Source organism: Vespa velutina, chromosome 1, assembly GCF_912470025.1.
Source record: "Vespa velutina chromosome 1, iVesVel2.1, whole genome shotgun sequence".
Taxonomy (NCBI): domain Eukaryota; kingdom Metazoa; phylum Arthropoda; class Insecta; order Hymenoptera; family Vespidae; genus Vespa; species Vespa velutina.
The window spans coordinates 11507136-11531689 of NC_062188.1; the positions used below are offsets into that span (position 1 = coordinate 11507136).

The following is a 24554-nucleotide window of genomic DNA, read 5'->3' on the forward strand; positions in this document are numbered from 1 at the left end:
GTATTAGACTTTCTTAAAATAAAGGAATGTTTAAATAAAACATTCTACATTTTTCAGCCATACACAAAAATAGTTAAATAAAATATCGTTATAACCATTGATTCTAAGTTTCCAAATGCCACCATTGACTTTATTATTATAATGTAGAATGTACGTAATACTTAAATATGCTTTTTTTATTATTATATTTTACATTAAATTATTATATTATATATTATTATGATAGCAATAATAGTAGTAGTAATAGTAACAATACAAATTTTTATTGAAATAATATATAATATGTAAATATATTTATTAATTATTATTTTTGCCAAAATAATTAACAAAATCTTGTTTTTTGTCGCAAATTTATATATTAGTTATTATATGTATTAATTAATTTATTTTATATGCATTTTTGTTGCAAAATAAATGTGATCAGCGCTGCACTTACTACGGCCTATGTAGTACAGATTATTGCAAGATGCATACTATTGTTAAAAAAGGATGTAAATATGAGACTGAAAAATGCGAGTTTAACTTACTGAACTAATACTCTAACCTATAACTTAATGAACTAATACTCTAACGAAAGGAGTATACACATAAGCTTATATACCGACATGATAGATGTGATGGAACACTGTTCCCTGTTGCATTTGTAGTTCATATTTTGTCCATACCATTATCCGTACCGTTGGTGAAACGCTTTAAGCGAAAAGTAATAACAGTTTTAATGCAAGCGACATTAGACCTTGAAAATAGTTAATAGTATTTGGAAGAAATATATTAAAACGTATATTTTATCAATCGATACAATTTTCAACAATTAAATATATACAAATTAAATCTGTATTACAAATTGACTTATGCTAATTTAAAAATTTTTAAGATTACAATATGATCTATCTTAAAAAAATCTTTATTCTGGTATAGAATTAAATAAAAACATCCTAAAGAATAAATATATTCTAAAGAATTTGCATTACTTGAAATACTCGATATTCATTCGTCGCTGGTATTAAAGTTTACTAGGATTTGTTGAGAATACGATCTAAAAATTCTCTACCAATAGACGAATTCTTTACCAATTAATGATAGAAATAAGCCCACTTCGTAAGAATAGATCAGCATATGATAGAATATGATCAACATATACTTATGTTCCAATGTATTTATTATATATATAAAATACACATAGTATCTCTTTATAGAATCATGTGTCGAGGTATGTACTATTAAAAAATTTAGCTATACTTGAAATATATTATAATTTATAAAAAATTTATTTTGCTAAAAATGGATATCATAATCATAAGGTGATGGTAAAATATTGTTTATTGTACGAAATTGAATAGCAAGTAATAAAAATAACAATTATAGTTGAGAAAATTTGATAATAATTCATAGCCAGGCTATCAACAGCTGATGATGAATCTCGCTATATAATTACCATATATTGCTATGGTAACACGGAACATACGGAACGTGGAACAGCGATTCGGTTGTTTCTTCATCTCATAGATTCAGCTGCGAGCATCAGCTGTTCAATATGGAATAGCGGGTACAGTCACTTGTAGGAATCGTTCGAAGTTGAACTACTTGGTCGTGGTCCCTATAATATAAACGCGCGTGCATGTGTGTTTGTGCAAGAGAAAGAAGCAGTGAGTTGAGAGTGAGAGTGAAAGAAGGGGAGAAAGAGGAGAGGAGTGGGAAGGAGAGAAAGCGAGAAGAGAGAGCGAAAGCGTGAGGGAGGCAGAAAAGCGAATCAAGGAGAGTAAGCAGACGAAGAGGAGCATTCATACGAGCACCATACGTGCGATTTATGCAAAATCTCGCGCGCAACGTGGATGTATTGACGCAAGGATTAAAATACGGCATATCTGGCCTCATGAACCTCACAAATCAGACTGCCGATCCTCCAAGTGGTGTTTTCTTTGTTAATTTTAATCAAGACTGCACGTAAGTTTCTTTACGTTCTTTAGAGACTCAAAGAAGTACGATGAAAACGACGATATCTATTCTTTGTTTCCTAACCTTGCTCTCCTTTCTATAAAGGTGAAAGAATATTCAAGTGGAATATAGGCGAGGGAACAGCTATTTCTTTGCATTTATAAAACGTGCGATATGGTTTTTCCCTCCGCCGCGCGCATGGCGTCATCCCTCACGACGATCGAGGTTTTCCGTTCGCGTTTTCCTATACGTCGTTGTTTTTCACGTTGCTTTTGTTAACTGCGTCACTCCATTCCTCCTTTCACTGATTAGCTGCGTGTTAACGAGTCACTTTTGTGCTCTTACTTTACTGCGTTACTATGCGCTACTAGAAAAAAATAAACTCCTCTATGTACTTCATTTTGTTTTAAGACTTGCTCCTCGATCCGTCGTTACAAAACAATCAGTCAAAGATCCAGGTTAATATTTATCTTTTATATTTTAATATTTCTTTATGATGAAACAAACTATTTATAATTTGTAATTTTTTTTATAGATTTTGAAAGAGGAAGATTATTTATTTATCCATGCTCTTGCATTTATTTTCATTATATACTATAAATGTATAATCTTAATTTATTTACAGATCTTTAGCAGTAGGATCGAAGGCAGGATATAAACTTTTTTCTCTCAGCTCCTTTGATCAACTTGAGAAAATATATGAAAATGGTAATAGTCTATTATTAAATAATTTCCGTACTATTATGTGAATCTTAGTTTTGTCATTAAATATATTTTTTTTATATTTAGTATAATATATTAAATTTATTATTTACTGTATTGTATTTATTTTGTAACATATGTTGATTTCAGATACAGAGGATATATGTATTGTTGAAAGATTATTCAGCAGCAGCCTTGTTGCAGTTGTTAGTTTATCATCCCCCCGTAAACTTAAAGTATGTCACTTTAGAAAGGGAACAGAAATTTGCAATTATAGTTATTCTAATACTATTTTGGCTGTAAAACTTAATAGAGCGGTATGTTATAAAATTATAGTAACAACAAATTATATACATATATATATGTAAAAAAATATTCATCTTTATATATATATATATATATATATATATATATATATATAAGGTTTATATAATGATATAATTATATAAAGATTATAATTTCTTCTGGAATTTGTCATGTTTTTAAAGAATATTCAATAAAATTATTCTTTACAGAGATTGGTAGTATGTTTGGAAGAATCGTTATACATTCATAATATAAGAGACATGAAAGTATTACATACAATACGTGATACACCACCAAATCTTGCAGGACTTTGTACACTTTCAATAAACAGTGACAATTGTTATTTAGCCTACCCAGGCTCAAATACAATTGGAGAAGTTCAGATATTTGATGCTATTAATCTTGTAAGTACCTTTACATGTGTATTTCAAACTTCTTTTAAAGGTACGTTGTAAAAAGTCTATAAAATTAACATTTATATTTACAGCAAGCGAAAACAATGATACCTGCACATGATAGTCCCCTTGCTGCTCTCGCATTCAGTCCCAATGGCACCAAAGTTGCTACTGCCTCTGAGAAAGGGACTGTAATCAGAGTCTTTCATGTATGTTTATTGATGATTTTGATATATATGTATTACTATTTTTTATTATATATATAAAGCTGACTTAAAGAGGAACTGTTATGTTTTTGTAGGTAAATGACGGAACAAAATTATTTGAATTTCGTCGTGGAGTTAAAAGATGTGTGTCTATTAGCAGTCTGGCCTTTAGTATGGATTCTATGTTCCTTTGTTGTTCTAGTAATACCGAAACTGTACACATTTTCAAATTGGAAGAACCAAAGGAAGCGTGTGTATTCATTTATAATAAAGTGTTATACATATATGAAATATTTTCTATATAAATATTAATATATTTTAATGCATCATTATTTTTTATAGGCCGCGACAAGCTCAAGCGGAGGAATCACAAAGCTGGATGGGCTATTTGACAAAGGCAGTATCTGCATCAGCAAATTATTTGCCTTCTCAAGTAACAGATGTTTTTAATCAAGGACGTGCATTTGCTAGCGTTCATTTACCATTTTATGGTTTAAAAAATATTTGTGCCATTACTGTGTAAGTTAAAATAAATAATATTTCTATATTTTTTTTTGTTCACATGAACTTTTTTTTAGGACACATAAGGTACCAAAGCTGTTGGTGGCTAGTGCAGATGGTTATTTGTATGTATACAATTTGGATGTAACAGAGGGAGGAAATTGTACACTTTTAAAACAACATAGGTTTGTAAACGTTCAAGCGAGTTAATATCATAGTGAAACATGTTTATAAAATAAAATTTCAATATTATAGGTTAGATGGTAAACAAGATGAAGTAGATTGTGCTACTGTTTCTTCAACTGGTTCTGGTTCTGGAGAAGCACAAGCAACAGCTACAGCATCTGTACAAACAGTACAAAATTCAGGTATGATTTTTATACCTTTTGCATTTTTTTATAATAGATATATAGGTTATTTAAAGTAATAGGAGCGAGTTGACGATAAAGATATATAAATTATAATAAGGCTGATAATTAAAATGAAATTTGATAGATAAAAATATTCATTTTATTGCTGAACTTTTTACTCGTAATAACTACAGACAATCATACATAAATATTTTTATATTTGTGATTTTAAGAATATTTTTTGAAGTTTAATAATGATAAATTAAGATAAAAAGTTTTGCATGTATTTGAATATTAACAAAACATTTATTGTTATATTATGTAATTACCTTTTCAATAAGGTATATTACATTTACGCGCGCATACACACACACATACACACGATATAATACACACACACAGGTATACTTGGCATCTAAAGCTATTGGCCTGTTTCTTTTTTAGTTTGGCAAGTCAATTGTATTACTATAAATATCACAAAATTAGTAGATGTAAACAGCAAAACCTTAATTAGTAAAGCAGTATTCTTATTAAGTTGAACAATACATATATAAGCTTTTATTAAATTTGAAGATTATAAACTTACTACTACTTGACTTTTTGTGGACGACGCGATGATTTCAAATCTAAGCGTTCTATAAAATAATAGGAAATTGAAATCCTTCGCAAAGGATTGTTAAGTATTATATTTTTCTACATCATTTTTTTAGTTGAACATTTAATTTGTATTTTTATAAGCTTGAAAAATTAGGGCTTTATTAACAAACTTTACTATTCGGTTTTTCTACATTATCTTTATCAATTTTAGAAAATAAAACATCACTTGATATCAATATTTATAATTTACAGTAGTTTTGTATTTTATATTCTTAAAATAAAATTATATATTCTAAAAATTTTTAACAAATAATCACATACAAATAAAATACAAATATAACAATGGATAAATTATTCAAAAATCATAAAATTAAAAAAAAGATATTAGTATCCTTTTTTAATATTGATATTTACTTTATTAAATATGCCAACAACATAATTTATAATAGATATTATACTAAATATAAGTATATAAACATTTATATTTATGAATAGAAATAATTAAATGAAAAGCATATCATTTGATCAATTTATTTTGAAAGTAACTAAATTAAAAGAACAGATCATTCGTGTGTGCGCATAGAGGAGATCTTTTACTTGCTTTATATTTCCTTTTTCTCGCTTCTAGCCCCTCAGAATTAAATTACCAGGCAATTTCTTCAGGGGCTAAAGGGGAGCCCCAACAGTTGACCTTACTTGATGCAATTTTTTTCTTTTTATTATCCACCGAAGCCTGCATAAATAGCTACGCGGGTGCGTTACGTGGTCGTTCGCCAGACTCCATGTCAGGTACTGGTATGTCCTCTATACTGCCCCTTGTTTTTTTTGTTTGCTCATATTCGCTCTATATGTATAAATTCATTCACCTTCATGCAATTCTTTTGTCCATCATCTTATTGTAAATGTCTGCATTTATACACACAGTGAAAAAAAACAAGCAATATAACAATAATGCTCACATATTAGCTGGGTGTTAAGTTATTAATATTGTATATATCAGTGCCAGAATATATATTAAACAAAACACAGTGTTTGGGAAATTATGTAGTTTTTTATAAAAAGCTTTCTATTTTATGAATATGCATGCGAACACTATAATTTACATCTCCAAAAAAACAAAGTACTTCTTGCTAGGTTTTAGTACAATAATATTATCATAGGTTTTATATCAATATATTGAACATTATATTGCAATTTTTAATAAGATGTAAATTTATTGTGTAAACATACATGTTTGTAGTACAGGGTATATCATCACTGATATAAATAATAATGTAACTGTAAGTTTTGGATTGAAAGCTAAACTTTACATTTTTAATCTTGTCTAATATTGCATAAAGTAGAAATGAATCTTATAAATATATTAAAAAATGTGGAAATTTCAGTCGTTTATATTGCAATATTATTTAATATATTACAGTCATGATAATGTATTAACTCTTTCCCACCGTATAGTTGTAGGCATGATATCTCGTTAGTGAAATTATACAGATGTACGCTCCATCAATTATTGCCTGGAAACCTTAATTTCACAGATTAAAAATCTGAAGTTCATTTTTTGTTAATATTTCATAGATATAATAAGATTAAAAGTGCCTTATCGGGATTGCCATGATATACGATCATAACGGAAAAAGGGCATACCGGAATTGTCTTGGCATACGACCATAACAAAAAAGAGTCTTGTTGGGATTATCCCGAAATATAACCATAACGGGAAAGGACCTTGTCGAAATTATTCTAGCATAGAAGCGTAATGAAATGGGTCTTGCCAGGATTATCTTGACACAAGATAGTAATGAAAAAGAAGTTTGTCGGTATTATCCTGGCATATAACAGAAAAGAGTCTTGCCGGGAGTATTCCGGACTTCAACAGGAAAGAGTTAATATTTTATTCCCTGAAAAGTTAGTATATATACATCTGAAGATACACACCAGGGGTATTTGTATATAATATTTGGCGCATTAAAATTGATATTGTGTGTAAACAACTATCCTACCCCCTCAAAAAATCAATAAAAATACAAAGCACTATTTATATCCCAATTTTTTAAAGAATGTAGCAATGATTAATCTTTCAGATATTTTAGTTGATTTTAACAGCATATTCAATCATTTATAAATATATTTTTGGAAAAAAATAATTTCAAGTTAAAATTATATATAATTTTAAATATATTTTTCTGTACAGTTACTATTTTATAAATTAATTGCAAAACAAAACGTACTTAAATAAATCTGAATTATTTTACATATTTAGACATTAATAGGAGTCCTTGTAGTAAAGCATTTATTTATTCCTGTGCCTTTTTTATTAATTGTCATAAATTTTAAAAATTATAGATTTTTAAGGTCTATACTTTTTAAACCACTAACAATTTCTAGTAAACACACTTCACCACTAGTGTGGTGCGTACAATGATCATTGAGATTATTTAATTGCATCTAGATACAATATTTACTGGATGTTAAAAATAAAGTGTTAAACATTTTTATTTCAGAAGTATGGTAATTTTGAGAAAAATTGTTCAGAAGAAAGTTATCTGATTTCAAAGGGAATATATTATGGCATTTATTGTTTTTATTTAGTTGAAGGTTTCATTTATTTCAAGGTCAACTTTAGAAATAGGAACCTACATTTTTGATAACAGCAACATATTCTATGTAAAGAAACAAGTAGATTTTGTCGAAAATATTTTTGTATCCATCTTCAATTTCCTGATATATTTAACAAAATATCTTGCAGTTTTTGAGGAAAAATGTTCAAATTTCTAATAAGCAATAATTATAATCAATCGTCAATCGTCCGAAAATTTCTTTATTATTTATTTACGTTATGTTTACGCTCATACTAACATGCACACATATGCATGCCCGCACATTTATATGAAAAAAAGTAGGAAATAATAAACACGCTAATTAAACACTTTATTTTTTCTACACAATAACATACAGATAGTTCTAAGAATTAAATATATTAGCATTAAATAAACATTTTTTATTTCTTGTACTTTTCCTCAGAACCTGGTAGTTATCGACATTTTTAATTTCCAAAATTTCTTAAATATATTTCATTAAATTGAAAGGATAATTTAAAATTTATAAAAAGATATTTAAGACAAAAGTTCCTATTTAAAAAATTAAAGTTGATTTTGAAATGACCTTGAAATTCATTAAATAAAACATGCTGTATTGCCTTCTTGAAATTTGATAATTCTCGTCTGAATTTTTTTAAAAAATGCCATTTTCGAGATAAATATTTGTAATGTTTTATTTTGAACATGTGGTATATATATATATATATATATATATATATATATATATATATATATATTTATATAGATATGTAAATGATAATCGGTTGTTGTATTATATATAAATTCTTTGTGATTATGATTTTTAAAACACTAGTAGTATACAAATGGGTTTATTGTATGATATAAAAGTGAAAAGTGTCTAGATGCAATAATACATCATGTACCATTGAATTCAAAATACACATTCAATATTCAAAATACACATCTTTATCGTTACATCCGCTTAATACAGACTAATAAAGAACTGTAATTTATGTAAACATGGGTTTGTAGAATCAGAGAAATATTATGAGATGATAGCAGCAGCCGAAAGTCCACCAAAAAGTAGAGGACCATTCCGACTGGATGATGATACAGAATTTCCTCCTGTTACACAAAGGACAGATTGAAGGTGGTTGGAAAATGTGAAGAGCATATTAAAGTGCAGATTGTTCAGAATTTAAGAACGTGTTTCACACTTCGGCTTCAGTAAGATCAACAATTAAGTGACATTATCAAGAATGTTGCACATTTAATATATAAGGAAATTGACAAAAGTAAATCTTTTTACATAATCACCTATTTGTTTTTAATGTACCAACATAATTCTTTCGGTAATATTACCGTATCATCAAATTAAAAATTTATGCAATATCTTTTTACTATATATTAGAAAGCATGTAAGTAGTTATAGAAGATATAGTAATTCAATTGAGGTTGTTTATTATACTATTTTGAAGAAAATATGTAAGTGCTATCATCAGTATTTGGTAAGAATGTTTTCGTAAATTTACATGAAATAATATTTAGATAATAAACTATTTTTACCAAATATAAACGTTCGTGTTAAAATAAGGTATAAAAATAAGAGCAATTTATTTGCAAATATCAATCAGAAATTAAAATATATTAAATTATCATTAATAATTATTTAATAAGGATCAATTTATAATTCTAAGTTGATCTGTGTTTGAGTTAAAATTTATCTTTTTCATAGCTCTCTTGGGAATCGGTAATAAAGTTATGGGAATGCTATTATATTTTACCAGAAACCAATTGCATTGGTCCTTAGTTATATATTGTTTATATAACATTCTACTGTTTATAAGTATATATACTTATATTAAATATTACTCATGTATTTTCTTGGATTGCTGCATTTTTAGTTAGTATTATTGTTCGTGTATGATGATTAACGAATGGAGCTTTTTTTTTAATAGAAGAATAAAAAACAAAAAATAATTATACTTGGAAAGTTTCAAAAATATGAAATCCTTAGTAAATTTTTAGGTAATATAAAATTTTTCAAGAAAAATCACAACTTCCAATGAAAGTGTGAAATAATTATAAATGATTACGTCATAAATGTTTGATAAAAAATTTAGTATTTCTATAGCATTTTTTTTTAGAATTTCAGACAAATTTATATTTCTATGTACAAGATGGAGTTCTCTCCATATTAAAAAATTGACACATAGAGTTATACAGTTTATGTGTAAGAAATATTAAGCAATTTTAATTTGTCATTTGTCAAAAAAAAACAAATTTCGAGAGAATATACATGTGATAATTAGGTTTTTTGAAAAGCAGAAATACAGTTTCTTTATAATCTTATATCTTGTTTTTGGTATTTGTTGATGTAGCATCGTTCATCTCTTAATTTGGAACAAAGATGTATATTATATTGTAAGTTTTATTTATATAATAATTTTTATATCATTTAAATTCTTTCATCATATTTTATTTTTCTTTAAGTATCTATCCCTTACTTTGGGCATTGCAATATGGTGGCTATAGAATAAGTTCTTGATTTATTTATGTATAATTATGTAGAGATGTTAGATGATCTCTAGTTTTTGAAGTTATACTTACAAAAACTGTACTTTTATATTATGAATAACTTTTCTACTCATAATTGGTGCCAAGATATAATTTCTTTTTAATCAATACTTATATTAGTAAACATACCTCTAATATTATATGTCTGTTTAAATAATATTAGAACAAAGCACCATTGTATGTATTTTGTCATAACACTTTTTTGCGTATAAAGTAATTTGGGAACTATGTAACTTCTAAATTATATTGGTAAGTTTTCTTTTGAATGAAAGGCACTTGGTGCAACAATTATCCATTAAATTGTATTTCAATGATGTGTCTTTTGCTATTTTATACTAACGAGTCTTGTTTAGTGAATAGTTATACTTTTATAAAAATAAATAAAAATGCTAATATCTGATGTACATATATTCATGTTATAGCTTGAGCATTCAGAATATTACCTCTAATATTTCTTATTAATATATGTAATCTTAATTGATAATTAGACAAATCTTTATCTTTCCTTGTCAAAGTTTTGTTTTATTATCATGCCGATAAATATTTTTTATTAATTAATATAATTGGAAATAGAATATATTTTACTCTTATAAAGTTTATTTATTTCATAATGTTTGTTAATAAAATATTTAATTCTTTCATTTTAAAAATATTATACAATAAAGAAATAAATGACAAATAATTATTTTATAAAAATTATTTAATCTTTAAAAATATATCTCAATAAAAAAATATCAAGGGTAAATAATAACGCACAAAAAATAATGTAATTGTATTATTGTCATCTGTAAAATTAAAATATATATATTATTTCAATATATACTTGCATTGTATATGTATATTAATATATCATATTTTCCTGATATTATTTAAGAGCAAGAGTAACATAAATTTAATTAATTATGCAATGTTTCATGTGAAAGAATTAGTAAATGTCAATGATAAAAAATATACTAAAAAATAGTATAATATTTATACATGCTTAGAAAAAACAAAATAAATGATTTTGTGTAACTATTAATTAAATCACACAATTATTATTTAAATTTACTAACCTAATAAGTATGTGTAGACTGTAGATCACAGAGATCTGTTATAACTTAGCGATCTATCAACGGAATGACTCTGTTACACCTTTCCCAATGTTACAGCTTGTCGATGAAGTGGTGTCAGTCACATTTATTTCGATATCACGTCGACAGAACTATATCAACGCAGTTTGGCAACGTCGACTTTCTTAATATAATAATGTATCTTTGATTGATGTTATGTCCAACATAAGTAAAATATTCTATACAACGCTGAAGCAGCTGTAAATAGAATTATTCACATAGAATTTAAAGTTATAGATTGAGAAATATGGACGTTATTTATCAGCTAGAAAAAAGTGCAAAGAATTACCTAGTAAAAGTTTGTCCAATGAGGAAAAATATACTTAAATAATGTTTAAACTGTTCTATAATTGATTTCATTATATTGGAATTATCAAGATATATTTATACTCTTAAAAAATCAACTATACCCATTTGACTTTTTTCAATTAGAAAAAGACAATTATCGTTGACCGTCTGATAAAGTAAAAAAAATATGCAAAAGTTAAAACTTGCGATGTTTATTAGTAGAGAAAACCATGAACTTCATGACAAAAAAATTCGGGTGCCATAATTCTAACAGTTCTTTTTATATTAGCATTTATATAATTAGACAAATATTGAAAAACTAAGTGATCAAATAAGTATGCTTTCAATACATTAAAATAAAAGAATATAATGGCTCCACGTGACCTCGAACAGCGAAGTGTTAGAAAGCGATGTACTGCGATTATACTATTGGCTGAAATTATTAGCGTAACTTAATTTAAAGTGATTGAATATAATAAATTCAAAATAATGAAGACCATGCATTTTACTTTAAAAAGGACTGAAAAAATTCTTTTGTAATTTATAGATAAATTTACTACTAAAAGACATCTGTAAATTCATCAATATACATCACCAGTTACAACAATTTCATTGACATAGCATAAACTTTTATGATACTGCATCCTTCGAGCGTGTATAACAAAACATATTTGGAGGATACAGTGATAATGCAGCAAAAGGGTCTATCTTTGAATAGTTAAATATAATCAATTCTACTATATTCTTCCCATGAACATAGATCACATATATAATTGTATAAAAAAAGTTATAAATCATGTGAAATTTATATGCGTACATCTATTTACGCAAATTTGATGAAATATTTATAAGGGCAGTTTATGTAGTCCGTGCATTCACCATACATGATTAAAAAGAATAATAGTAATAATGCTTTCATTGTGCAATCTTAATATCATGTTATGGTGCAATCTGAATACTTCGAATGTGTTGCTTGTATATTAATTAAGAGTTTCTTTTATTATTGTTCTTTATTTAAAGATTATTCATGAAATATAATATTATTAAATTTTATACTGACTTTTTATGACTAAAAAATTAGTTTGCTAAGTTTGTCAAACTAATTTTCTAAAGTACCAATTCCAAAATGGTTTTTTCCGTTGTGACATTGAATCAATACAAGCGAAAATATTAACACAAATAAAAATCTTTCGGATCATATTCAAATATTTTAATTACATACTGTTAAATCGTTGAAAATTAAGATGTGACATTAAAGTAATTCTTAATTTATATTAATTAAGGTACAGACCCTGTCTACACACATAGAATCGTACACTTTGCATATAAAATGTCAGTCATTCAATTAGTTTATTTAGTTTTGAGTTATTTAAATTTCATTGAATCACTTCTGTGCAAAATGTATAGCAACAGACAGGCCCTTTTGTCGTATGTTCACTGCACTTAGATGGAAAGAAACGAAGACTTAGCTATAAAGATCATCATCTCCATCATCCTGGAAAGTTTGATCACCTTGTGCTGTATCTTGACTACCACCAGCTGCACTTTGTGGAAATCTATAAATATTAATTAAGTATTATTCATCCAATGTCCATAAAGGTATACAATCCGTATATTGTAGATTAGATATTTTGTTGCTTATAATATTTTTTATATTATTTGAATATTTAGATAACTATACAATTATATCTAGTTATATAGAAATATATATTTTTTTAGTTAAACAATTAAAAATATCAATTTATAACTAATATTCTTAGCTAATATATAATACGAAAGATGAGATATCTTGTGATGACTGTAATGTGTTAATATAAACTGATGTATTTAAATATACGTAAAAATACAGAACTTGAGTATTTTGAGCACATATGTATCATATAATAGATATATTCAATATATATTTATATTTATACGATTTTAAAGCTATATGTGACTTCTTAAGATACTATTTATGATTATAAATACACACCTGAAGTTCGTTCCAAATCCTCGAGATTGTTGAAGAGTTTGTGCAAACATTTCATATTTTCGAATATCGTTATCAGAAACAGAACGTCTGGCAAATCTCATTGCTTCTTCAAAATGTGCTCTAGTAATTTCTGGCACAGGATCATCTTCCTCCATCTATGAATATTAAATGAACAAGAATTTATAACTGACATTGATAAATACAATATAAATTAAATAAATATAATATATACATACATGCATATTAGTTAAACGTTATACTTACATCCATTGATACAGATGGATTATTTGCACGATCTTTTTCTCTGCTAATTTCCGTCTCAATACATTGCCTAATGGCAAGTTTACATGCACGTTGACAAATTTCTGTTAAATCCGCTCCGGAAAATCCATGAGTTACTTTGGCTATATAACTCAAATCTACATCCTAGAATATTTTTTCTTGTTATTAAACTATTGAAAAAATATACATATTACAATTAAACTATATAATCTATCATTAATTACTTTAGCAACAGGTGATTTTCGTAAATTGGCTCGGAATATTGCTTCACGAGACTTCTCATCTGGCAATGGTATATAAATGAGTTGATCTAATCTACCAGGTCGTAGAATAGCTGGATCAATAATATCAGGACGATTAGTTGCTCCTATAATGAACACATTTTTCTTTGCGCCCATTCCATCCATCTCAGTTAAAATTTGGTTTATAACACGATCTGCGGCTCCGCCGGCATCACCAACTGTGCCTCCACGAGATTTTGCAATAGAATCAAGTTCATCAAAGAACAATACACATGGTGCAGCTGACCTTGCCTGTAAACAACAAATAAATTATTATTTGCATATTATTTACATTATATTTTACATTATATATCAATATATATTGATTATATTAATTTTATATTAAATTTAACTTACTTTATCGAAAACATCTCTAACATTGGCTTCTGATTCACCAAACCACATAGTTAATAATTCTGGCCCTTTGACAGAAATGAAATTTGCCTGGCATTCATTGGCAATTGCTTTGGCTAATAGAGTTTTACCACAACCTGGAGGTCCATAGAATAATACACCCCTTGAAGGTTGCATGCCAAATTTCAAGAATTTGTCAGGATGTTCAACTGGATACTATAACTCACAAAATGTTATATTAATAAAAATAATTTCATATTTGTGTATATATATAAATACGATACTTCGTTATTAAAAATGTATTGCTATCATCTTACCTGTACCAGTTCTTGTAATTCCATTTTAACATTTTGTAGACCTCCAATGTCATCCCATGTAACAGTTGGTACTTCGACAATTGTTTCACGCAATGCACTGGGACTGCTTTTACTCATGGCATACTGAAAAGAAAAATTAATCAAAAAATTAAAATGAATACACAATATTTATACAACTGAAAATCAGGATTATTACTTTAAAGTTTTCCATAGTAACGGCAAGAGATGATAATACTTCTGCGTCAATGTGGTCATCTTCTAAATCAATGAGATCCATTTTTTCACGAATTTGTTGTAAAGCTGCTTCAGAACACAATGAAGCCAAATCAGCGCCAACATGTCCATGAGTTTCTGCAGCGATCTAAAGTATTGTAAGAAATCAATTAAAATATATATTTAATAAGAACAAGCGTATCTACATTATTTTTATACCATACTTGATAATGATTTTATACTTACCTCTTCCAAATCTACGTCATCTGCGAGTTTCATATTTTTTGTATGAATTCTTAGAATTTCTAAACGTCCTGTTGCGTCTGGTATACCAATATCGATTTCTCTATCAAAACGACCAAACCGACGAAGAGCACCATCAATACTGTTTGGTCTATTAGTAGCAGCCATTACAATGACATGCGAGCTTTGTTTCATACCATCCATCAAAGTTAACAGCTGCGAGACTATACGTCTCTCGACTTCACCATGAGTCTATATAAAAAATATAGAAGGTGTTGTATCACTAATTATACTAAAAATGTATAGATATTAATCAATTAACGAAGACCTTTTCCCTTTTAGGAGCAATTGCATCTAGCTCATCAATGAAGATAATTGCTGGAGAATTTTTCTCTGCTTCCTCAAATGCTTTTCTCAAGTTACTTTCTGATTCACCGGCAAGTTTACTCATAATTTCAGGACCTATAAATATATAAAATAATATAAAATATGTATTATAAAATTTTAACATTATATATATATATATATATATATATATATATATATATATATATAATACCTAATATTTTAATTATATTTTACATTGAAATATTTACAAATTTTGTTTTAAAATACACATACCATTTATAAGGAAAAAGAATGCTCCAGTTTCATTTGCAACAGCACGTGCAATAAGTGTTTTACCAGTACCTGGTGGACCATACAGCAAAATACCACGTGGAGGTTTTACTCCAATAGCTTTAAAGAGAGATGGATGTCGCAATGGTAATTCTACCATTTCTTTGATTTGAGCCAACTGTTTACGGACACCACCTATATCATCATAACCAACAGCATTAATTGCCTCCTCTTCTTCCTGTAAAGACAATTATGTATAAATGTAATATTTATTTGATAATTGAATCATTAGATAAATTCAAATATTCATCTGATACTAACTTCTCTTTTTATAGGATCGCCTTCACAGTGAATCACAGTATCTGGTGCAACTATACAAAATGGACCTGGATCAGTTTCAACAACTTTGAATTCTACTGCTCTCATACCACCACGGACAATAAAATTATCATCTTTATGAAGTGGACGATATGCTTCCAGAAAGTATGGTTTCAAATAGACTTCAAATAAGTTTCTATAAAATAATGAATATTATTAAATTAAATAATAAGTATTAATAATTTTTAATACCTTGTAAAATAATCAAATTGTTAAAATTATATACAATTATAAAATTATGTACTGTATATTAGGATTAAATTATTTATAATTTATATATACAAATTTACCCAGCAAGTCCATCTACAGTATCATCCATTGGTAATATATGAATTCGTTTACCATATTTTACTTCAGGACAAGCATGAACAGATACAACATCACTTAAACGAACACGTAAATTATTTCTGACAACACGATTCATACGGATCTTTTCATCTGGACAAGTGTCGTCTGAGAGAACAATGCATACTGTCTCTTTACGTCTTTTTCCTCTTAATAATACAGTATCTCCACGAAACAATAGTAATTCGTCCATTTTTGCTTGTGAAAGAGCAACTACAGAATTATCATCTGCAGTTGCTTCATCTACAATTAATCTATTGGGTTTATCCTTCTTGCGAAGGATTGCTGTCGCCAAATCTTCTCTGTAATAATTATAAAGTATATCATAAATATATAATAGTAATTAAACTTAACAATTATTATTATAATTTAATTTAAAATAATTTTATTAAATTATTTTTCATCATATTTAATAGTTTAAATAAGAATTAGTCATCAATAGAACCTAACAATAAATTATAAAATATATGCATACTATATAAATTATATATTATAAAGTGTTCTTTTAATTGATTATTCAACTTTAATTAGCTTGATATAGAATATTACAATATTTAATATATATATGATTTAAACATACATTTATTAGTAATCGATATAGATTCCTAATTCATGGATCACATTATTATTAAAATCATTAAATAAACATTTGATTATCTCAGGCATCCTATATTTTTTCATGAAAATCTTTATGTTATTCTTTAGAATACAATTTAAATTTAATATTTAATTTCGAATATCAAACAACTTTGATTTGACTGATTGTTAAAATCCCTTTGTCACGCTGAACCTACCACCATTCAGTCATGATCGCTCAAATGATAAGAGGCATTCGCATCATATAGAATAGTAACACTGACAAAAAATAGATTGAAAAAAAGAAATCGATTTTTGTTCAGGTGGAATCTAGCAGTCGGGAAGAAATAAGATATCTATATCTTAGAAAACATAGCCTTGCGACGACATGATGACAACGTAAAATTGAGACTCGACCGACGCACAATTATCTACGTGTCTTATACTTGAATAAAAAAAAACAGCGGCAAAAATGACGAAAATCATCATAGGTACAGAAATTTATCCTACGTAATTATATTTTCACTTACCCTTTTGTATCACCCATTATACGCCTGATTTAACGAAGGAAAAATGTATACGCAACGGTCACAATTCGATCTATGGAACTCGCAACTCAGCAACAATATCACCCAGTCCAATGATTATCCCACATTCGAAACTGTCATGGCTTGCGTTGGACTCCCCACCATCAAATTTGTAGATTAAGATGCGCGCGCATAGTCAGACTGTTTATTGTTAAATATCGATGATTGGATATCATTATTCGCGCGCGCGAAATCCTCCAATTAATAATTTACAAGTATCACTTCTACTATGTAATTGGAAAATTTTTTTTAATTTTGGGAAGATCATTGGATGAATTTTGTTATAAATATTAATTCGAATGATTAGGAGAATTAATTTTTATTTGTTTTAAACTTGTTTATAACATAAATAGATCATTTTGTTGATGATTAAGATACACAGTTGATTACACTTTCTCAATTATAACAAATGGTCACGTATGACTTATTGAATAAAAATCTTTAGGAGAAAAGATATCTATCTGTACATAATACTTTTAATTCTGTCATCAATAAGTAGTAAAAATACTTCTATAACAATTTGCAAATTATTTCCATGAAATAATATCTATTGTTAAAATTTTTAATTCGACCAATGAAAAGATATATTCGAACTTATGCTAAATTCATTACATTGACTTGAAATTCCTTACTGGCATAGTGTGTTAGACTTTAAATAAATTACGTCATATAGTCATATGTATGTATGAAGTGAGAGTTCGATAAATATACACACTTGTCAAATTGATCTGCAATGGCCGGAATAAAAGGTTATTCGGCATGTTCTTGATCGTCTGATATGCGATTTTTCACTTTGTGAAATTTCGAAGAAATGGCATCAACGGGAGGAAGTTTCTATATAAACTGTGAAACGCGATATGAAATATCGAAACATAACCTTCTTGCTTTAATTGTCACTGTCAAAAATTTGTACATACTTCAATTTTTGCTTTAAATTTCATAATTTAAATATATCTGTTTTTCAATGTCGAACGAAAGTGTATCATATTTATGCTATTTAATTCGTCATAATTATAGTCAACTTCGTCGTGTTCAACATGATATTAAAAAGTGAGGAGAGAAAGCTTTGTCCCGAAATTTCTGTTATAACTTGTTTTTGGTTTAAAGTCAGTAATTTTAACATGCATTTTATACAACTCTAGCTATTTATAAGCTAATAGCTTATTGGCAGAAAAATAAAATTTTCTTATGTAATAGACACAAATGTACTTATATAAAACAAAATAATAGTATAGTCATATATTTTAATATATAAAATATATCAGTTTAATATTTATATAAAATTATATCATTTTTTGTTTCATGTTATGTAATCTGCTATCCATTATCATTCAACAGCGTAAGTGCTTTTTTATAGACATGTAAATATTTTATTTTTTGTCAGTTAATTGGAATAAACTAATTATATATATTATAGATTGGTTCTTCTGGCATTCTCAGGCTCTATTGGTATGACATTAGTCATCCTTGGTTGTGCATTACCACAATATGAGTATGTTCTTTATATCATTTAATATTATATTTTAATATATTTAATAATATTGATTATAAATATGTCTTTCAGAGTATGGTGGCCATTTTTTGTAGTTTTATTCTATGTATTGGCACCAATTCCAACAATAATTGCACGTCGTTATACAGAAGACCCAGCAAGTAATAGTAATCCATGTTTAGAGTTGGCAATATTTATTACAATAGGATTTGTTGTATCTTCATTTGCTCTTCCTATTGTATTGGCACGAGCACCTGATGAAAATCCAGTTGTAAGTTTCGATTATTATTTTTTCATAGTTTAATTTTTTATTACTTATTAGAGTTTAATATTTGGATATTTATTTTTACAGATACATTGGGGTGCCTGCTATTTAACTTTAGCAGGGAACGTTATTGTTTACTTGACCTTAGTTGGATTTTTTGTAACTTTTGAACAAGATGATGTAGATTATAATATGTGGTGAAGTGATACTTTATTGTACTTACAAAAAAGGTAAATATTAAAAATTACTGTTATTATTGCTTATTATTCTATGATTTATGTATATTTGTAGGTTTTCTATGAGATCATTAAGAGAAAGAGAGAGATAAAGAAAATCATGCAATGTGCTGACTAACAGCTATATGTTAATACTAAAACAATATAAACCTATTGTACACTATTTACATAATATGAAAAAATCGATTTTATTACAACATAGTTGATATTAATATTATATCAACTAGTATAATAATAATGCACTAATATTAGAGAACATGATGGCATAATACAGCTTGATGATCAAATTATAAATTTTAATCTAAGAATAACACACTTGTCATATAAGAAACATATATCTTTTTATTGATAGAATTATCAAAAAATGTAACAATGCAAGGATATATGAAGTACATATATAACTTTTATATATATACATATAAATATATATATAAAAGTTTTATTTTTTATTTAATATAAGAAAAAACCTTCATAATTATAATAATAATAAAATTAAAGTTTATTATTTGTTGTTATATCTTATGCTATCCTATAAAAATAAAATTCGCCTAGGTACAGAGGTGATTAATAAAAATTTCTTATTAAATAAAGTTTTACATTTCAATAAAACCATTTCATAAGATACATTTCACTCGAAAAGTTTAGGTTAGTCAATTTCAAAATATTTTTAATTTATTATAAATAAATAAAAATAGATATTCATTTTTGCGATAAAATATGCAATTTTTTAATTAGAAGAAAAATACTTTTCCAAATAAAACTAATTTATTTAAATAATAAATATAATTCAATGAAATTTAAGTAAAATATTAAAATAATATTTATTATTGTATACATACATTACAAATATATTCTATAACAAATATCAAATGAGCCATAACATTTAACTTAATGGTTACATATAAAATAAAATAGTAACATTTTCTTATACGATTATATGTGAAAAGATTTGCAATTGAAAGACATAAAAACATTATTTGCATTATATTATATATATTTGTTAAAGAGTTATATTATTAAAAATTTGTAATTAAGCAAAGAAATGTAAAATGTTTTTTAATAAAAAATTGTATTTAAAAAATTATATTTTGTTTTTAAAAAATTTATTTTTTAATAATAAATAAACTAAAATATTGAAATGATCTTGATAATGACATAAATACAATAAATTAAATACATATAAAGTTTACACATAAATTTAATCAAAAAACTTTATATCTACGTATAATGTGAAAACAGGAAAGATTTAATTATTATTGTATATAAAATATCGTTATTCGTCCCTGAAATGATTCATTCCACATATCTATTACAATGGAAAAAATTCATATCTGACACTTATCTTAACATCATAACCAACATTAATATCTTTAAAGAAGATCTGTCATAAATATTTATTATTAAACACAGCAAAATGTAAGTTCACGCAAGTAAAAAGTAAATTTCCTAAAAATTATCAATAATTTCATATAATTTTTAAATTAATTGATTTAATTAATTTTTTAGCATATGTAATAAAAAATATGGATTCAGATGTGAATAATGATAATATCCCAACGATGGATATTACAGAATTGCATAATACTTTAGACACGCAAGATTATGTGCAACAAAGTTCATCACGATTTCCATGTAAAAAAATATACATATATAATGTTAATAAACTAGAATAGAATATAATAAATTATATTGTATAATTTATATTGTATAATTTATTATATTCTATATAGAATTATAGAATTATAGAATATAATAAATTATAGAATAAAATTGTATCATTATAATTAAAACAATTATCTGATTATAGTACAGCTTGATGAAGATAATATCCTGAAAGATTTAGATTCTATAATCCCATATGCAACTTGTCATACGAGAAGATCCACAAAAATATCATTTAAAGATCATGCAGAAACTATTGTATCTCGTTTACAATGCAGCAAACGACTCATACAAGACGATTTAACTGCTGAACAACTTAGAATAGATATCTTAAAATCTATGCCACAATGTTTAACAGTAAGAAGATTGGTAAAGTCTAAATTACACACAGTGCAACAGAGATCAAAAAAGGAATCTATTAGCTACTGGAAAAGATTGAAATATAAAATCAGTTTCAGTTTCCGAAAGGTTTTATTTTATTATATAATAATTACTTACAATGAAATACATAGGCATATTTTTTAATTATAAAATAAACTTTTTTTTTATTTAGATACATATAATAATTCAAGATATTGGGCAGAATATGGAAATTTGGTACCATATCATAAAATCAATAGAAGGTCAGTTTGGAAGTGGAGTAGCTGTTTATTTCAAGTTTTTAAGATGGCTAATTCTTTTAAATATTATTTTTTCTCTCATGAGGTATTTTCTAATATTTATATTTTATTTGTTTAATATTTATATTTCGTAAAAAATTATTTTTGAGAAATTTTATATAAGTTTTGTACATTTATAGCATTATTTTTATTGTTCTTCCACAATCTTTGGATCAAGTATATTTGCCTTCATCTATTAATGTTTTGGATTTTGTAACAGGCAGTGTAAGATTGTTAACATATTATTAACCAATAAAAAAAAGGTGATTTCTCATTATTAATAATAAAAATATTATTTGTATATATCGCAGGGATTTTTTGAAAATACGATAATGTATTATGGATTCTATAATAATGGTTCAGTGGAAAAAATGGTTAACAGTACATACAATATTCCTTCCGCTTATTTTATTACATTACTTTGTGCTTATATTTTTACATTCATTGTACTTTCTGTTAAGTAAGTAATATTTAATAAATTCATTATTAAAATTTTGTATATAAACATACGTTTTATCTATTTTATTTATTTTTTATATAATTACATTATTTGTTGTAGAGTAGTGTTATCTTATCGGAAACATTATATTGAAATTCGTGAGAAAGTACACTATTTCTATTGTAACAAAGTATTTTGTGGATGGGACTTTGCTATATCCTCTACGAAAGCTGCAACTTTACAATCTATATCAATTTATAGAGAATTACAAGAACTTTTAGCAGAAACAGAAAATCATTCACGACAAAATTGTCTTATAACATTTTGTGTTATGTTTGTACGTATAATAATTTCTATAATCACTTTTTTTATGATATGTGGAACTAGTGCAATATTATGGGTATTATTAAATATACATGAAACGGATAAATCGAAGACATCAGTAATGATTGTACCTGTGGTTATCACAATTATTATGAATATATTTTCAATAATTATCTCTTGCTTAGTGAGTATATAATACTATTTTGTATATGATTATATTTATTACTAATTGACTAATGAGTATATGATTATATTTTGTGCGATATTAGTTTAACTAATTAAAATAATTATAAGTAGAAAATTAAATATATTATTTTTTATTTTAGGCACAAGTTGAAAGATATAACAGTAAACGCACTGAACTGTATGTAACTGTGATTAGAATTCACGCATTAGCTGCTATAGTAATTAGTACCCTTTTTGCTTTTTGGCTAATACATAGCACAGATGGTTGTTGGCAAACAGAATTAGGAAAGGAAATTTATCGACTTATATTTTTAGATTTTATTATCTCTGTTTTTATTTTATATGTAATTGAGGCAATGCGTTCTATTATATATTTAACAGTTTGGAAAGGAGTCGGAAGAACAAAATTTAATATTGCCCGTAGTACATTGAACCTTATTTATAATCAAATGCTTTTTTGGTTAGGTTGTTATTTTAGTCCATTATTATCCGTAATAATCATTGTAAAAATGATTTTAACTTTTTATGCAAAAAAGCATAGCTTATTAAACTATTGTGAGCCATCTTCAAGACCTTGGAGAGCAGCACAAACACAGACTCTTTTTTTAGCTCTTTCATTCATTGGAATAATTAGTGTATTGATTATGATAGGATATATCATTACAAATGTACGAAGTGATGAATGTGGGCCTTTTAAAGGACATAACTATACTTGGGAATATGTAGTTGATGGTGTCCTTGAACTAAAAAGGGATAGTGATTTTTGGCTACTTATAAGTGAGCTTGCAAGACCATCAATTGGAGCAGCTGTATTGATTGCAATGAGGTATCACTTTTATTTATAAATTTACTTTTATAAATTATTTCTAATATGTTTCTTTTATATTACAGTGTTGGAGTCTATTGGCTTAGAGCTAAAGCACAAGCAAATAAGGAAATGTTGACAATTTTGCAAGATATGCTCTTTTTACATGTACGAGATAAGCAATTTCTTTTTGCTAAGATTACTAATGCAGGTAAATGATATATGATATAAGAAAAATATGTAAAAATTTACTCTAAGCATAATATTTTATGCTAGGTAAACTTTATAGACGAAGTCATTAAAGATCTTTTAAGTGTTATATTATTGATGAAACAAAAAATTTTACTTTATCAAATGAAAGAGAATAAATATCATGCAGGAAATGTGGATAAAATATTTTACAAATTACGAATTAAAATAAGATACGAAATATACAATTCAATAAAATGATAATATAAATATAATTTTTTTTTTTTTTTTTTTTTTTTAATCCTTATTGATCATATGTGACGAGATATTGTAACTTTACGATAATATATGGTAATATATCACCGTAATATATAGGAGGTAACCAAACTGAATAAGAATAAAGCTTCAACCTAACAGCAGATTATGTACAAAGCATTAATGTTCATTAAGATTTAATTAACGATAATTTATATATATATAAAATATAAAATATATATATATCTAGAAAGTATTATTTTTATTATGTGCCAAATAATGAAATAACCAAATAAATAATAACTATATTTTTAAAAGTATTACACATTTATATTATTTTTAAGTAATA

General features: G+C 26.4%; 4 protein-coding genes across 11 annotated transcripts; 3 read left to right on the forward strand and 1 right to left on the reverse strand.

The window, feature by feature from the left end:
- Window positions 1–1304: 1304 nt before the first annotated feature.
- LOC124950599 (WD repeat domain phosphoinositide-interacting protein 2) lies at window positions 1305–9503 on the forward strand. 5 transcript variants are annotated; one of them, XM_047497590.1, is made up of 11 exons: window positions 1305–1944; window positions 2561–2643; window positions 2788–2954; window positions 3153–3347; window positions 3431–3547; window positions 3640–3794; window positions 3887–4063; window positions 4123–4230; window positions 4301–4413; window positions 5725–5787; window positions 8583–9503. In XM_047497590.1, the coding sequence occupies exons 1-11, from the start codon at window positions 1808–1810 to the stop codon at window positions 8696–8698; spliced, it is 1431 nt and encodes a 476-aa protein (XP_047353546.1). In that variant the 5' UTR covers window positions 1305–1807; the 3' UTR covers window positions 8699–9503. The 5 variants fall into 5 exon arrangements, 3 of the variants coding, with proteins under 3 accessions (XP_047353546.1, XP_047353629.1, XP_047353729.1); XM_047497673.1 differs by having other exon boundaries at window positions 1308–1944; window positions 5725–5781; XR_007101425.1 differs by having other exon boundaries at window positions 1311–1944; window positions 5621–5787; window positions 8583–8667.
- A 2511-nt stretch (window positions 9504–12014) lies between these two features.
- LOC124948827 (transitional endoplasmic reticulum ATPase TER94) lies at window positions 12015–17794 on the reverse strand. The gene is made up of 13 exons (XM_047493045.1): window positions 17637–17794; window positions 16476–16832; window positions 16129–16321; window positions 15811–16045; window positions 15518–15651; window positions 15193–15441; window positions 14930–15094; window positions 14734–14856; window positions 14420–14632; window positions 14006–14314; window positions 13764–13925; window positions 13500–13654; window positions 12015–13083 (listed from the first exon to the last, which is right to left on the reverse strand). The coding sequence occupies exons 1-13, from the start codon at window positions 17651–17653 to the stop codon at window positions 12993–12995; spliced, it is 2403 nt and encodes an 800-aa protein (XP_047349001.1). The 5' UTR covers window positions 17654–17794; the 3' UTR covers window positions 12015–12992.
- A 510-nt stretch (window positions 17795–18304) lies between these two features.
- LOC124948836 (leptin receptor gene-related protein) lies at window positions 18305–20361 on the forward strand. Of its 3 annotated transcripts, none has more exons than XM_047493066.1 (5): window positions 18305–18442; window positions 19111–19185; window positions 19258–19456; window positions 19538–19680; window positions 19742–20356. In XM_047493066.1, exons 2-4 carry the CDS (start codon window positions 19145–19147, stop codon window positions 19649–19651), a joined length of 354 nt encoding a protein of 117 aa, XP_047349022.1. In that variant the 5' UTR covers window positions 18305–18442; window positions 19111–19144; the 3' UTR covers window positions 19652–19680; window positions 19742–20356. The 3 variants fall into 3 exon arrangements, with proteins under 3 accessions (XP_047349022.1, XP_047349014.1, XP_047349032.1); XM_047493058.1 differs by having other exon boundaries at window positions 18353–18743; window positions 19742–20361; XM_047493076.1 differs by lacking the exon at window positions 18305–18442 and adding an exon at window positions 18958–19032 and having other exon boundaries at window positions 19742–20359.
- Window positions 20362–20876: 515 nt separating this feature from the next.
- On the forward strand, window positions 20877–24516 carry LOC124950187 (transmembrane channel-like protein 7). 2 transcript variants are annotated; one of them, XM_047496589.1, is made up of 10 exons: window positions 20877–21102; window positions 21193–21318; window positions 21494–21816; window positions 21902–22053; window positions 22148–22232; window positions 22319–22467; window positions 22567–22954; window positions 23097–23782; window positions 23848–23972; window positions 24038–24516. In XM_047496589.1, exons 2-10 carry the CDS (start codon window positions 21210–21212, stop codon window positions 24061–24063), a joined length of 2043 nt encoding a protein of 680 aa, XP_047352545.1. In that variant the 5' UTR covers window positions 20877–21102; window positions 21193–21209; the 3' UTR covers window positions 24064–24516. The 2 variants fall into 2 exon arrangements, with proteins under 2 accessions (XP_047352545.1, XP_047352553.1); XM_047496597.1 differs by having other exon boundaries at window positions 21902–21971; window positions 22228–22232.
- Window positions 24517–24554: the final 38 nt, after the last annotated feature.

Excerpts from the sequence above, each read along its gene's own strand:
- LOC124950187 (XM_047496589.1), top strand. The coding sequence starts at position 21,210 with ATGGATTCAGATGTGAATAATGATAATATCCCAACGATGGATATTACA. Across the intron at positions 22,468-22,566 it reads TTCATTGTACTTTCTGTTAA|AGTAGTGTTATCTTATCGGA; the intron begins GTAAGTAATATT and ends TATTTGTTGTAG. Across the intron at positions 23,783-23,847 it reads GCTGTATTGATTGCAATGAG|TGTTGGAGTCTATTGGCTTA; the intron begins GTATCACTTTTA and ends TTTATATTACAG.
- LOC124950599 (XM_047497590.1), top strand. The coding sequence starts at position 1,808 with ATGCAAAATCTCGCGCGCAACGTGGATGTATTGACGCAAGGATTAAAA. Across the intron at positions 3,795-3,886 it reads TTGGAAGAACCAAAGGAAGC|GCCGCGACAAGCTCAAGCGG; the intron begins GTGTGTATTCAT and ends TATTTTTTATAG. Across the intron at positions 4,414-5,724 it reads ACAAACAGTACAAAATTCAG|CCTGCATAAATAGCTACGCG; the intron begins GTATGATTTTTA and ends TATCCACCGAAG.
- LOC124948827 (XM_047493045.1), bottom strand. Across the intron at positions 14,633-14,733 it reads AATTACAAGAACTGGTACAG|TATCCAGTTGAACATCCTGA; the intron begins GTAAGATGATAG and ends TGTGAGTTATAG. Across the intron at positions 13,655-13,763 it reads ATCCATCTGTATCAATGGAT|ATGGAGGAAGATGATCCTGT; the intron begins GTAAGTATAACG and ends TAATATTCATAG.
- LOC124948836 (XM_047493058.1), top strand. The coding sequence starts at position 18,658 with ATGTCGAACGAAAGTGTATCATATTTATGCTATTTAATTCGTCATAAT. Across the intron at positions 18,744-19,110 it reads GTTCAACATGATATTAAAAA|ATTGGTTCTTCTGGCATTCT; the intron begins GTGAGGAGAGAA and ends TATATATTATAG. Across the intron at positions 19,186-19,257 it reads TGTGCATTACCACAATATGA|AGTATGGTGGCCATTTTTTG; the intron begins GTATGTTCTTTA and ends TATGTCTTTCAG.